At 36.9% G+C, this 15,647-nt stretch overlaps 1 protein-coding gene across 1 annotated transcript in view; it reads right to left on the minus strand.

The window, feature by feature from the left end:
• The window catches only part of LOC138807861 (inactive N-acetylated-alpha-linked acidic dipeptidase-like protein 2), a 202,169-nt gene that overhangs the window by 25,926 nt on the left and 160,596 nt on the right, over positions 1–15,647 (minus strand). Inside the window, exon 4 of the mRNA XM_069993652.1 lies at positions 15,273–15,471. Within this exon, the coding sequence (XP_069849753.1) occupies positions 15,273–15,471 (199 nt within the window). The remainder of the gene's footprint in view (positions 1–15,272; positions 15,472–15,647) is intronic.

The raw sequence follows: 15,647 nt of genomic DNA on the forward strand, positions 1-15,647 counted from the left end.
AGAAACAGACTCACTTTATCTACAGCATGGCTGTAAAAATCTACTCTCAGTCCAGTATAGTAGTACGTGCCTACAATCCCAGCATTCAGAAGGCTGAATAAAGAAGTTGATAAATTTGAGTACAGTATGAGGTAAATAAAAAACTCCAGTCCAGCCAAGTGCAGGTGGCTCATCCTAGCTACTCAGGAGACTGGAATCTGAGGATTGCGGCTCAAAGCCAGCACAGGCAAGAAAGTCTGTGAGACTCTTATCTCCAATAAAAACCATTAGAAAACCGGAAGTGGCACTGTGCTCAAGTGGTAGAGCACTAGCCTTGAGCTGAAGAGCTGAGGGACAGCGCCCAGGCCCAGAGTTCAAGCCCCAAGACAAAAAAAAGAAAAAAGAAAAAAGAAAAAAGAAAGAAAAATTACATGAATTGAAACTTCAACTTATAAAATAAAAATAAGAAGCAGCTCTGTTAGTCTTGATTTTTTTTCCTCTGATCAATTATGAGCCGTTAGAATCTTTTGTAAAATCTATCTGCACATATTACAAACTCAACTTTATTTTTCTGTTACTTCACTAAATAGGTTCTCTTACAATTTTGTTTCACTTTAGCTTGGTAATAAATCTCAGTTGCTTAGTTAAACATTAGTCTATCTTTTGTTGCATACACAACTAAAACTTATGATTCTTTGGCTTGGAAACTATCTTTAGTAACATTGTTGAGCCTCTCCCAGTCATTTAAAGGCCCCAAGGAAAAAAACCCTGAAGTTCCCTAGCCAAAAATGAATTTGATTCCAATGTAAAAACAGCTATACTACAGATTTCAGCCCTTCCAATACTCTGCTTTACAGATTGTAAACTCATCACCTTAACTTCAACTCCTTCCATGATCCACAAGCTGGCCAACTGTGTGGGTTTAGCCATGTACAATCATGCAAATTCCTCTCCTTCCTTCCTTCTTCCTTCCTTCCTTCCTTCCTTCCTTCCTTCCTTCCTTCCTTCCTTCCTTCCTTCCTTCCTTCCTTTTTCTCTCTCCTTTTCTTTCTTTCTTTCCTTTCTTTCTTTCTTTCTTTCTTTCTTTCTTTCTTTCTTTCTTTCTTTCTTTCTTTCTTTCTTTCTTTCTTTCTTTCTTTCTTTCTTTTTCATTAAGTTGGGGTTTGAACTCAGAGCCTCCACTCATCCACACTTCCTGTCAGGCTTTCTGCCAGTTAATTGGGATGTATAGTTTTGTGGACTTTTCTGTTTGGACTGACATCAAAACCTAATCCTCCAGAACTAAGACTCCAGAGTAGTTTGGACTACAGGCATGAGGCCAGGGACAGCTAGCATCTGAGCCAAATTTTAAAAGTATTTCTCCCTCCTTCTCCTCTTCTTTTCCTCCCTCACCCCCTATGTTTCAATACTTTTCAGCTTTGGGAAACAGCTACATTTTGATTAGACAGCAGCATGTCATTTCTAATGTTTACTCCTTTCATTATCTCTCCCCTCTTTCTCCATATTGTAGTCAGAAATATCATTATATACTAAATGATAGATCAAGCAAGAGATAGGTTGATAAATTATGTTGGTATCTACTTATAATCACTCTTACTCTGTGGTCTTTAGTCCCTCACCTAGCCTCTAATCATGGCTTAAGTTATTCCACCAAATTGATTCACACCCTTTAAAAGAAAAAAAAAGAAATCATATCTTTTTAAAAAGTTTAACCAAATTTACAAGATGAAATTAAAATTATGTGATTGCAAATATTAATCTTAAAATTTGGTCATTTTGCAAGTTTAGAATTTTTGTGAAGCATGAGACATATCTCAACCTCACTTCCACCAACTTCAGCATGAGAGAAAACAAGTGAGAAGGTGAAGGAAGTTCAAGTTTCATAGGAGAAAGTAGGCAACAAGTGCTTTGCAATAGTTAGGAGGTAGAAGAGGAAATGATGCTGTTTGTTTCTGCAATGGTTGTACATAAACAGGTGGCATGAGAGCCACGGGTTCCTGAGAGTGCCTGACAAGAGCTCACTTGAGAACTGCAACAGCTGATACAGTTACACTGGGATATTTCTTTTTCCTACTATTCATTGATTCCATAAAAACAGGTTCAGTAGAGCTGGATGCAGCGGCTCCTGTTTGTAATCCTAGGTGCTCAACAAGTAAAGATGAGGAGGATCATGTTTCAAGGTAAATCCAGGTAAAAAGTTCTTTAGAACACATCCTAACTCATAAAATGATTAGCACAGTGGCACAGTCTTGTTATCTCAGCTAAACTATTAATAAGATGATGGCTATCCAGGAAGAAGAGGGCAAAACGTGGAACTTTATTAAAAAAAAAACAAAACAGAAAAGGGTGAGAGGCATGTATCAAATGGTAGAATACCTGGCAAATTCTATTTCAAATTCTAGTATCAATGAATAACAATAATAAAAACTGTATCTCTGTCACTTCCCACACATAAACTTTCGATTCTCTCATAGTCTCATAAGGTTAAGGTTAACCTTATCCTAGATTCTCTGTTTTTTTTCTCCTCTCAGCTTAATTTGTCTGACAAAGAAGGATTGAAAGCTGGGTGCCAGTAGCTCATGATTGTAATCCTACACACTCAGGAGACTGAGATTTGAGGACTGTTGTTCCAAGCCAGCTAGGGAAGGAAGATCAGTGAGACTCTTATCGCCAAAAGATGCCATGGTTTCCCTTATTTGCAATAACTAGTATATGTCTGAGTCAAGCAGAAAAGGTCAGTTAAGTTGATGTTAGGGAAATGAACCCTAAGATATGTATTCAAATGTTTTTTCTTTCTTTCATGCAATTGTTTCTAACACTTTTATAAGATTATTTCTTTGTTGCTTTGTGTGTCCCTCCCCCATGGTATAACCCCTGCTTTCACTGTATTTGATGTTGTTATAATTTGTGGAGGGGAAGGGAAAAAACAAATCGTTTAAATAGGGATACAGGTGGACCCATTGCAACAATGAGACGTACAAGTCGTTATGTCAAAAATGAACTTTTCAGCTTTGGTGGGGGGGAAGGGTTGGGTAGAGGAGTGGGGGGAAGATGTGATGGGAAGGGGAAACAAAGGAGGAAGCTACAATGCTTGTTAAGAAATGTACTCATTATCTTGCCCATGTAATTGTACAGTACTTTCACAATTAAAAAAAAAAGATGGTAGTGGAGCTGTAGCTCAAGTGCTAGCTAGCCTTGAGCAAAAATTCTGTGGGACAGTACCTAGGACTGCAGTTCAAGCCCCGGGACTAGAACACACACACACACACACACACACACACACACACACACACACACACACACATGCCAATAAATAAATAAGTAAATAGAGAGGAGAAAGATTGTGAGGAAATAGTAGTATCCTATCATATATAATATGAGTGTTTTATTTTTCATTTTATTATATGAATCACATATTACCATATGTGATCATTTTATAGATGATGGGGTGAGTACTTTGTAGTGCGCCTTTTATTGTTTTCATAAAGTTTCAAGTTGATGCCTTCTCAATAGAACTATCAATTCATCTGCCTTTTTTATTAGTTAAAACATGTAGTCCTGTGCACTTGAAAAAAATTGGATCAGAAGCAACAACAAAGATTGTTAGGTGACAACTCGTTAAGATTTTCAAGTGCCTACAATGGAAAGGAATAACATATCTTAAGAAGAAAATGCTGGTACTAGTAATCTATTTATCATCAAGAGCAAAATTATTCCTGAGATTATGAACTACTAAGCATGATGTACATAACACTTAAATCCATTTTTTAACAAAATAAGTTGTTCCATGCTTCAGCGGACACAAAGAAAATAGCACGGATATTCTTTTCACTTAATTATCTTTATATCACACTGTCTGTTGGATACTTGTATATATGAAACTATTGAAGGATGCCAGAATGATAATAAAATAGAGAGAAAATAAAGGAGAAAGAAGCAAAGGTAAACATTTCTAGCATGGATTCATGAAGAACCCAGATCTCATCAACTTTCTTTATTAAAGTCTAGAATGCAGTTTTAAAGTAATCAGAAGTCAAACTATGACTTTAAAATATTTCTCTAACTTTAGAGAACCAGTAGCTTATCTTTTTATGTAATTGATTATAGTGATGAAAAAGTACTTTATGTATGTGTGTGAAAAGGGAACAATAAAGCTTGTCTTGATTTTCAGATTGGCTACCCTTCTTATCTTGCCAATGTGACCACAGTCCTTTCATTTTCTCAGTTGATATGAGAAACCACCGTAACACTGACAAACTTCTACAAAATCCAAACAGAACACATGCATGGATTTCTGTTTTCATCATCCAATAGCTAGGCTCTCACACTAATTACCTTTATAAGTGAGTCATAGTCAACTTAATTTTGTGTATGTGTGCTGGTATTGGACTTGATCTTAGTGCCTGGGCATCTTTCCTTAGTACTCTAGTACTTAAGTCACAGCTCCACTCCAGCTTTATGATGGTTAATAAGAGATAAAAAAATCTCATGACTTTTTAACTGCAATCCTCAGAGCTCACCCTCCTGAACAACTAGGATTATAGTCATGAATCATCAGCTCCTGATTCAACTGACAATTTAAACAAGTGGCTAGGGAAATGTCATGTGAATGCTGTCTTTCATGCTGATGGGACACATTATTTTGTTTAAATATTAACAAAATAAATGACAAAAAGTGAGGCGGGAATGTAAATAATTTTGTTTGTCTTAAAATTTAGGAGCTTTGTCAGGTACAGGTGGCTCACACCTGTAATCCTAGATACTCAGGGGGCTGAGATCTGAGGATCACAGTTCAAAGCTAGCCCAGGCAGGAAATTCCATGATACTCTTTTCTCCAATTAATCACCAGAAAACTGGTATCAAGTGATAGAGCACTCTCTTTGGGCTTATAAGCTCAGGGACAATGCCCCGTCCCAGAGTTCAAACCCCACAACAAACCAAAACAAAAACAAAAATTAGGAGCTTTCCTTTCTTCTTTTAGAAATGGAAACTTAACATAGGAAAGACATATATATAAAGCTAATTTATGCATTTATTCATAAAAATAGAAAAGTATGTATATAATGATCACAATGTAAAGATCTGGTGCCTGATCCAAGTTGTCAACATTCTTTTGGAAATTTTACATTGTGTAGATTCTAAATCTCTTTATTCAGATAAAGATTCTTTTGTGCAATCAGTCGCTTTTATAAAATATTTTCAAAGCTTTGTGGTAATTCTTAATCATTAGTTGCCTCCCCCCACATAGTCATTACTGATAGAATTAATGACATGAAATACAATGGAGGGATTTTAGTTCCATTCAGACCACCCACTCATCACTAAAATAAAGGAACAACCAGAACAAAGCAGTCATTATCCTGATCCAACAGCAAGCATGAGGTTTTATTAGTTCTTATATAACTAACTTTAATTAAAACAGCATGAAAACTGTATAATAAGACTTCTGTTATATTGAAATGTTTTTTTTTTGGGGGGGATGGGTCTTGGGTTCAATATCTGCAAGGTTTTAGGATCAATTATATGTACTGAATATACTGCTTGAAATCTGATCACAGAGTATCTGAGAAATGTGTGTTCTACTGGTTTTGCATAATTCTTCATTTTGTGCTTTCCAAAGTACAAATTAGATCTAACATTTTTCAGATACAGAGGTGGGGAGCTTCCATATTTGAAAACTGCTTTTAATGGATTGCTTGCTTTGTTTATTCTCAGTTCAAGGCAGAAACATCCTGACATTTACACTGCTATTTTCCTGTTTTCAAGAAAGTGAACAAAAAATTGTGTTTGCTTGGATTCACTTGAAATAGTCCTCTAAACTTTCACAAGGCCATTCTAGCTGTCTCCGGAAGTCCTTTGTTATGGACCTGCTGCCTGCCACATTGTTATTTTTTTATTTATTTTAATTTTTGCTAGTTCTGGGGCTTGAACTCAGGCCCAGGGCACTGTCTCTGAGCCTCTTTGTGTTCACAGCTAGCACTCTAGCACTTGCGCCACAGTGCCTCTTCCAACTTTTTCTGAAGATGAGTCTCATGGACTTTCTGGCCAAGATGGCTTTGAACCACAATTCTCAGATCTCAGCCTCATGAATGCTAGGATTACAGGTGTGAGCCACTGGTGCTTGGCTCATATTTTTGTTAAGAACACAAGCCTATCTCTTTTTCTCTCTCAATCTCTCTCACACTCTCTCTTTCACACAAGCATGCAAACACATTCACTCTCATATATATGCATATACATGCATACACAATGCACACACGTGAACATGTGAACACACACAAGTAAATACATAGGTTCATGTCCAGATACTTTTCTTTAAATTACAAGTAAACCCTTCTCCCTAACCTCCTGATTATGGCCACCATTTGATACTCAGACACATCCTCTATAGAAATAGAGTAGAAATATGACTACCTAGAGAGCCTCTAGGGTAAACTTACTCAAGATGAAGCTGAAATTCTATAAGCTTAGGAAAACATGTAATAATATTGTTACATGCTCAACCCATTTCTTTTAAAGATAATAAACATCTTTAATTCATTCTTTATAATGGAAGCTAAGGCTAGTCACTTTCCCCAAGTCCTCATATCTCCTTGATAGCTGGCTTTAGACACTGATTCATGTTTGATTTGTTCTCAATTTTTCACGCTTCACACTGAAAGGATTGAAATGCAAAGATCCACTTACACTGTTAGTTCTATAGTAGTGTGTGTGTGTGTGTGTGTGTGTGTGTGTGTGTGTGTATGTGTGTGTGTGCATTTGTGAATGAGAGGAAAAGTGAGCGGAGAGACAGGGAGAGAAAAATGATGGAGAAAGAAGAGAGAAGAGAGGAGAAAATGAGAGGATGTCGAGGGAAAAAGTATTTATTAGCTTTTTTCTGTGTAATTGATATTCCTTTACCTGTGTAGAAAGATTAACTGATTTATTCCATCCCAATGTATGAATTCCAGGTCATGTTGCTATAACTTGTACTCAAATATTAGAGCTTCTTTTTGACAGAAAACTTTTGCTAATCCCTTGATTTTCCTACTTGTAAACAAAAATTCAATATCAAAGACTATCTCTGCCTGAAAAGGAAGGATGTGACAATGCTTTCTGCTCTCACAACTTTAAGAAAATATAGGCTCATGTTTGAGTGAGAGGAAAAGAAAATAACAGGAAGAACACATCAGCCAAAGAAATCATCCCTTCACACATTGCAAAAATTACTGGCCAGGAATTAGGAGCAATTTGTTAATATAAGCTTGCCCAAAGTCTTACAAAAACAATACACTTCAATCACAAAATGTGAAAACATCTCACAAGAGTTCATATCTTAAACTTTATCTCACATAACAAGACTGTGAACTTTAAAGACGTGGAAAGAGAAGTTGTTTTGTACACTGGAAAACGTTTGTCAGTTGTACTACCCTAAATTATTTTGGAATTACTATTTAGATATCATTTAGTATTTTTTCCAATACTAGAGATTGAACTCAAGAACTCAGGTTCTCAATCAAGCTAGTGCTCTAACACTGAGCCACATTTCTGTTTCCTTTTCTTAAATAAGTTTTTTTTTATTGTGAAAATACTATACAGAGGGGTTACAGTTACATGAGCAAGGTAATGAGTACATTTCTTATCAAGCATTGTTGCCTCCTCCTTTGTTTTTCTCCTCCCATCCCTTCCCTCCCAATTCCACAACTACTCTCCCCCTCCCACCCTCCCCTGCACCCTGCCTAAATTGTAAAGTTCGGTTTTTCAACATAGTGTTTTGTACATCTTATTGTTACAATGGGTCAACCTGTATCCCTATTTAAACATGTTGCTTTTTCCTTCCCCTCCCCAAATTATACCATCAAATACAGGGAAAACAGGGGTTATGCCATGGGGGACAGACATACAAAGCAACAAAAAAATCACATGGTACCTTATAAATACGTTAGAAACAATATCAAGAAAGAAAAAAAAGACACTGAGTCCCTATCTTGGGGTTCATTTCCCTTATTTGGTCATATCAAAGAAAGATTGGACAAATGGGATTGTATGAAGCTGCAGAGCTTCTGCATGGCAAAGGACATAGCTAGCAAGGTCAATAGAAAGCCCATGGATTGGCAGAAGATCTTCACTAGCCATACAATGGATAAAGGTCTCATATCTAAAATATAATTGGAACTCCAAAAATTAAATTCCCCATCAACAAATCCTCAAAGAAACAACTGCCCAATAAAGAAGTGGGCTAAAGACTTACAGAGAAACTTCTCTGAAGAGGAAAGAAGGATGGCCAATAGACACATGAAGAAATGCTCAACCTCCAAAGGCATAAAAGAAAATGCAAATCAAAACAACGTTGAGATTCCACCTCACCACAGTTAGAATGGCTATAATCAAGAACCCTTATAACAACAGATGCTGGAAGGGATATGTATTACAGATGTGTGCCACTGATACTCAGTTTATTTACTTTTTTAACTGAATATTTGTTTTCATCCAAAACTGTTGAAATTCTCCAGAGAGCAAGCAATCAGTATATGTTTATTAAGAATGATATATTCAAAATATAAGAAAAATGAACGATATATCTCACTGCAGTGATGCAAGGAGGGATAAATTTGGGTGTCATTTGATTTTAAAACATTTTCTTCCTTGGTAGTGTACTATACAATTATTTTTATTTAGTAAATTTTGTATAGGATTTTACAGTTTATAAGTAATTTTCTCATATCTTATTAAATTTTTATCTTAATATGGATAGCCCTTTGAGATTTCTCATTTTAAAAATAAACAATGAATACACAGATATGATAATTAACTTGAAACATGTTATCCAAGTAGAAAAGGCATATTTATCTATTCAAATCTCCCCCTGCATTAACAGTTTCATTCTGTTAAAGATCTTCTGAAAGATCTTCTGTTGAAAGGTGCTATGCTGACAATAAATGGCAATATTAAAAGTAGATTACATGAAAAAGAGATGGAATAATTCCATACAGAAAAGATAGCCTTCAAATTAAAATGTGGAAAAACTGCACAATTCTGGACAAAACTACTGAATCTACAGCCACCTATTTATATCATGAAAATAAAACATCTAAAAGACAATGCAGAAGCAAATCTTGGAGACCTTGGGTTTGATCATCGCTTCCGGAATGTAACAATGAAAGCACAGTTGGTAAGCTAGAGATCATCAGCGTTAAAATCACCTGGCTCATAACTGATACTGAATAGAATGAAAGGTCCACTATATGCTAGGAGGACACCTTTGCATAACACTTAACTGATAAATAACAGATATCTAAACTATAACAAGAATTATTAAAACTCAACAATTAGAAAGAAAAGAAGCAAGTAAGCAAAATAATCAGAATGAAGCCAGGCACAAGTTGCACCTACCATGATCCTAGATACTCAGGAGGCTGAAATTTAAATATTTCAGTTTGAAGCCAGCCTGGGCAAAAAAGTCAGTGAGACTATGATCCTCAGTAAACTATTCAGAAAAAGCTAGAAGTGGAAGTAATGCTGTGGCTCAAGTGGTTCAAGTGGTAGAGTGCTAGCTCTTGAGCAAAAGAACTTAAGGATATCATGCAGGCCCTGAGTTCAAATCCCATGACTGACAGAAAGAAGGAAAGAAAGAGAGAGAGAGAGAGAAAGACAGAGACAGAGACAGAGACAGAAACAGAGACAGAGACAGAGACAGAGAGACAGAAAGGGAGGGAGGGAGAAGGGAGGGAGGAAGGAAGGAAGGAAGGAAGGAAGGAAGGAAAGAAAGAAGGAAAGAAGGAAAGAAAGAAGGAAAGAAGGAAGGAAGGAAGGAAGGAAGGAAGGAAGGAAGGAAGGAAGGAAGGAAGGAAGGAAGGGAACTGAAAGTGTTGCTGTGCTATGGCTCAAGTGGTAAAGCACTAGCCTTGAGCACAGAGATGCTCAAGGACACTACCCAAACCCTGAGCTCAAGCCTCAGGACCAGCAAAAAAAAAAAAAAAAAAAAGAACCATATCTCTGCAAAAAACATAGGGGTGGAAAATTAGCATATCAAAAGTAGTTCAATATCATATGTAATTAAGCAATTGTGAATTGAAATTTCTAGATACAAATGTACTTTTTTTGTCCATCACGCAGCTTTTACTCAAGGCTGGAGCACTGTTGCTGAGCTTTTTTCCCTCGAGAACTCCAGGAAATGGAAACGAGAGGTTTCTTAATTGTACGATTGGTAGTTCTTTTTTAATTTTTCTTTCCTTTTGTCTTTGGATTTATTTCCTTTGGTAGCTGTTTTTGTTTTCTGTATTCTTTGTTTTGTTTTATCTGATTTTGAGAGGGGAAGGGGGAGCACAGAAACTGTGGGATAAAGGGTGAACCAACAAAAGGACCATATAAGATGATGCTAAGCAAAATGAACCCATGATAGAGACACAGGAGGTTTTATTATTCTTGCTGTTGTTTTTAATGTATTTATGATGTACAGTGTGATTGTTTTTGTTTATTTTGTAGTTCTTCCTCCATGGTATAACCCCTGTTTTCACTGTATTTGATTCACTGCATCTTGTTATATACATTTTTCTAGTTTGGAGAGAGGAAGAGAAATAACAAAATGCTGAAATAAGGATAGAGTTTGACCCATTGTAACAATGAGATGCACAAGACGCTATGCTGAAAATGAACTTTACAATTTGGAGGCAAAGCGAGGAGTTGGGGAGGTGGAGAGGGAAGGGATGGTAGGGGAAATACAAAGGAGAAGGTAACAATGCTCAATAGGAAATGTACTCATTACCTGACTCATGTAACTATAACCCCTCTGTACAGTATTTTTACAATAAAAAATATACACTAAAAAAGTGTGAACCAAGTCAGCAGTGATACTTACTCAACACTATGTTGGAAATGAACATTTTTGTGGAGGGAGTTGAGATGGGAGGGGCAAAATTGGCAGAAAATGACAGAGGGGTGACACTGTTCAAAAAGAAATGTACTATTTTAGATATGAGACCCTTGTCTGTTGTATGGCTAGTAAAGATAAATTAAACCCCCCAATAACAAATCCTCAAAGAAACAACTGCCCAATAAATAAGCGGGCGAAAGACTTAAAGAGAAACTTCTCTGAAGAAGAAAGAAGGATGGCCAATAGACACATGAAGAAATGTTCAACATCCCTAGCCATTAAAGAAATGCAAATCAAAACAACATTGAGATATCACCTCACTCCAGATAGAACGGCAAAAATCAAGAACTCTAACAACAACAGATGCTGGAGGGGATGTGGACAGAAAGGAACCTTACTTCATTGTTGGTGGGAATGTAAACTTGTTCAACCACTTTGGAAAGCAGTATGGAGGTTCCTCAAAAGACTTCACATAGAACTCCCCTATGACCCAGCAATCCCACTTTTGGGCATTTACCCAAATGTTTACAAACAAGACCACACTAAAGCTACCAGCACAACTATGTTTATTGCAGCATTATTTACCATAGCTAAGATATGGAACCAACCCAGATGCCCCTCAGTAGATGAATGGATCAAGAAAATGTGGTATATACACACAATGGAATTCTATGCCTCCATCAGAAAGAATGACATTGCCCCATTTGTTAGGAAATGGAAAAACTTGGAAAAAATTATATTAAGTGAAATAAGCCAGGCCCAAAGAAACATAGGTCCCATGGTTTCCCTTATTTGTAATATCTAGTATATGTATGAGTCAAGCGGAAAAGGTCAGATAATGTGATGTCAGGAAAATGAACCCTTAGATGTGTATTTTAATGTTTTTTTCTTTCATGCATGTGTTTCTAACGCATTTATAAGATTATCTCTTTGTTGCTTTGTATGTCCCTCCCCCACAGTATAACCCCTGCTTTCACTATATTTGATGTCAGTATAACTTGTGGAGGAGATGGGGAAAAACCAGTTGTTTAAGGATACAGGTGGACCTGTTGCAACAATGAGAAGTACAAGTTGTCATGTCCAAAACGAGCTTTACAACGTCGGTGTGTGGGGGGAGAAGGGGGGAAAGGAGAAGGATTGGGATTGGGGGGAGGGGGGAGGCTGGGAAGGGATGTGAAGGGTAAACAAAGGAGGAGGCTGCAATGTTTGGTAAGAAATGTACGCATTATCCTGCCCACGTAATTGTAACTCCTCTGTACAGTATGTTCACAAATAAAATAAAATTAAATTAAAAAAAAAGAAATGTACTCATTAGTGACTTACGTAACTGTAACCCCTCTGTACCTCACCTTTACAATATTTTTTAAATGTACTTCTTACAAAATCTAATGGCAGCGGCTGGGAAGGTCGCTCAGTAGTAGAGTGCTTGCCTTGCATGCCTGAGGCCCTGGGGTCGATTCCTCAGTACCACATAAGCAAAAAGAAAAACCCGGAAGTGGCTCTGTGGCTCAAGTGTTAGAGTGCTAGCCATGAGCTCAAGAGCTGAGGGACAGCTCCCAGGCCCAGAGTTCAGGCCCCATAACCAGACTCCCCCCAAAAATATCTAATGGCAATCAATATCACCAGCAAATATTAGTTTGAATTGGAGTAATACAAAAATCCAATTTAGTGCTAGCCTAAAGGAAAAATGTAACTGCTATGGTTTTCTTTCTTTCTTTCTCTATCTTTCTTTCTATCTATCTATCTTTCTTTCTTTCTCTTTCTTTCTTTTTTCCTTCCTTCCTTCCTTCCTTCCTCCTTTCCTTCCTTCCTCCCTTCCTTCCTTCCTTCCTTCCTTCCTTCCTTCCTTCCTTCCTTCCTTCCTTCCTTCCTTCCTTCCTTCCTTCCTTCCTTCCTTCTCTCTCTTGAAGCCAGGACCTGGACACTTTCCCTGAGCTTTTCTGCTCAAAGTTAGTGTGCTACCACTTTGAGTCTTAGCTGAAGTTCTAGTTTTCTTGTTGGTAATGGGAGATAAGAGAACAGGAAGTTTCCTGCCTTAGATGGCTTTGAATCATGACCCTCAGAGTAGTTAGGATTACAGGCATGAGCCATCAGCACCTGGTTGTAACAATCACTTTTGAAAACAATTTCTTACAAAGCTAAACACAGACTTACCATTTGACCCTGAAATTGAGCAACCTTGTAATAAATGAAAATGTAATATAGTGCCAAAATATAGACCTACAGGATTTCAATATTTTAAAAAATTTCTGATGTTAGTTATAATATTGTTTAACCATCAACATATTAAAGCTTTCAAACTTAAGATATATGATTTGTTGTAATCATAATAACCAGAAAAAACTTGTTTAATGAGTATTCAATGAGGGGTAGACAACTGCTTCTCTCTCAATTCAAAAGAAGTTCATATATATTGCTAAAAGAGGAATAAAATGCAGAGAAATAATTCAATTTTATAGAAGGATCTTGTGCTTTGAGGCTAAGTGCCAAGAAGAGCAAATGAGGAAAATTGAGTACCTCATCCTATACAGAACTAATATCTTCATGTATAATTTTGTTGTTTTAGTTTGATAAGTGAAGGAAACAGAATAATTTGGAAATGTACCCTAAAACATAATTTTCCTACTCTGATAAGTATAGAAATTAAGATGTGGAGTCCCAGGAGGCTGCTCCCTGTAAGACTGCAGTCTGAAGCCTGCCAAACAGAAAAATCTGAGTGACTCCATCTCCACAATAACCAGCAAAGAGCCTGGGTAGACACTTGACTCAAGTGGTAGAGTGCCAGCTGTGAGCAAGCAAGATGAGTCACTTCAAGGCCTAAGTTCAAACACCATTATTGCCATAAAAACTAAAAAGAGATCCAGAGGGATTAAGTGCTTGTTATATCACAGAAGCTGGGAGCAAAGCTCACCAACCTAAACCTCATATTGCCCAAATAAGCAGGTGCTTCAAGACCCAGCCTGTACTCTGAAATTTACATAGACAGAGCATCAATACCTTATAAGAAACTCAGTATCATTAGTCATTCAGGAACATTGTTTCTTAGATTCTTTCTCATGTATAATTAAGATTTTTATACCCTTATGTCAGTTCTTTTGTTCCAATATGACCTTTGCTCATATGCATTTTGTCTTGCCTAAGGCTTATCGTGAGAAACTTTAAGAATAAAGAACAAAGAAATGCCAGGGAGAGCAAAGAGCAGAGGAGTATTTAACCTGAACTTTCATTCATAGATATATATGTATATAAATGTGTACATACATATATGTTTCTGTATCTATGTATATATACACATACATATGTGCATACATATACATGTAGATACAAATATATGTATACGTGAATTTTGACATTAATTTGACATATTAAGTGTATAAAAATTATTTTGTACTTTCAATTGCAATATATTTTTTATATACTATATATCCTAACATATACATATACATGTATGTTCACATATATACGTATTACAGCCTGTAAAAGAATCAATACTCAGTTGAATAAATGTATGGAAGTTATAAAATTCCTATCTATCAAAACACCCTAAAAGCAGAAGGATGTTGTACTTATTTTGTAATCTATATATTCTTATCTAATACCCCTGGTATTGGATAATTTTTAACATATCTCTTGTAGCCTCGTATGTGATATATGCCTGTAATTCTGGCTACTGGGAAGGTAGAAGTAGGAGGATTACAAGTTCAAGGCCAGCTCAAGCAAAATGAGAGATATCATAAAAAGATAAGAAGGATTGGCATGGCTGGAGTGGAAAAGTAATTGGTAAGCAAGCATGAGATTTTGAGGGATAACCCTCCCCTAGTACTTCAAAAATAAAATGTACTCTCTTGTAACTCTAGACAAATATTCCTACATCTTTAGTTATTTTGAAAACCATCTATATTTAGTCTCATCTGAATACTAAGCTTGGTTGCCATCCTCATAAAAGGTAGCCTTTACAGTTAAATATAAGGTTGTAGATATGGTCTCACAGTACAAAATAGCCTGAGATCCTCACTCCTGCCACTTAGCTAAGTACATTTTCTCCAGTACAACTTTAACTCCATTGGCTTTTCAATAACCATGTCATATCTGACTCGTTGAAATTCATCCAAAATCATCTGGCCATGTTCTTTGTGATACTTGATGTCATACTGCTCAACAAAGTTCTATTGCATGTATGTGTGTGTGTGTGTGTGTGTGTGTGTGTGTGTGTGTGTGTGTGTGTGTGTGTGTGTACTATATACTTAAAATGCATAGAGACATGCACATACATTTGAGCTTCTTTTGGGAGGAGGGATCTGATTCTCAATTCATAAATATGCTAGCTGTTTTATAGTCTTCATTAGATAGTGCTTTGGTCTCAGAAGATACACAATTTGGAAGTTAAATAAAAACTCCGATTGAGGGAATATATATACACTTGATGGTGTATATAACCTACCTGTAAAACCCTGGTGGCACCTGTTGCACCAGAAAGCTCTTCTCCATGTCTTGGAGGATGTCATTCAGCATGCGGACACGGGTGGGGGCTCTCTCCTTGGGGTCGTTAGCTGGTCGCATCTCATTTGACTGGAAGAGTTCAGCACTCTCCCGCAGGCGTGAGGCTATGTCTAGCAGTGGATGAGTACAAGGCTGATCACCTGGTGGAAACAAATGAGCCCATTTCAGAGCAGACATTCTCAATGTGACAAAATAGTCATGCCTCTAAGGTACAAACCACCAGACCACTGAAGACTGAGTGGGTTATTGTAGGCAGTTCTCTTCTTTCTGTGGCCTACCGAAAGCAAAGCTTTATGTATTTAAATCTCACCTGGCA

This window comes from Dipodomys merriami, unplaced genomic scaffold (assembly GCF_024711535.1).
Source record: "Dipodomys merriami isolate MVZ:Mamm:240054 unplaced genomic scaffold, mDipMer1.0.p SCAF_438, whole genome shotgun sequence".
NCBI lineage: Eukaryota > Metazoa > Chordata > Mammalia > Rodentia > Heteromyidae > Dipodomys > Dipodomys merriami.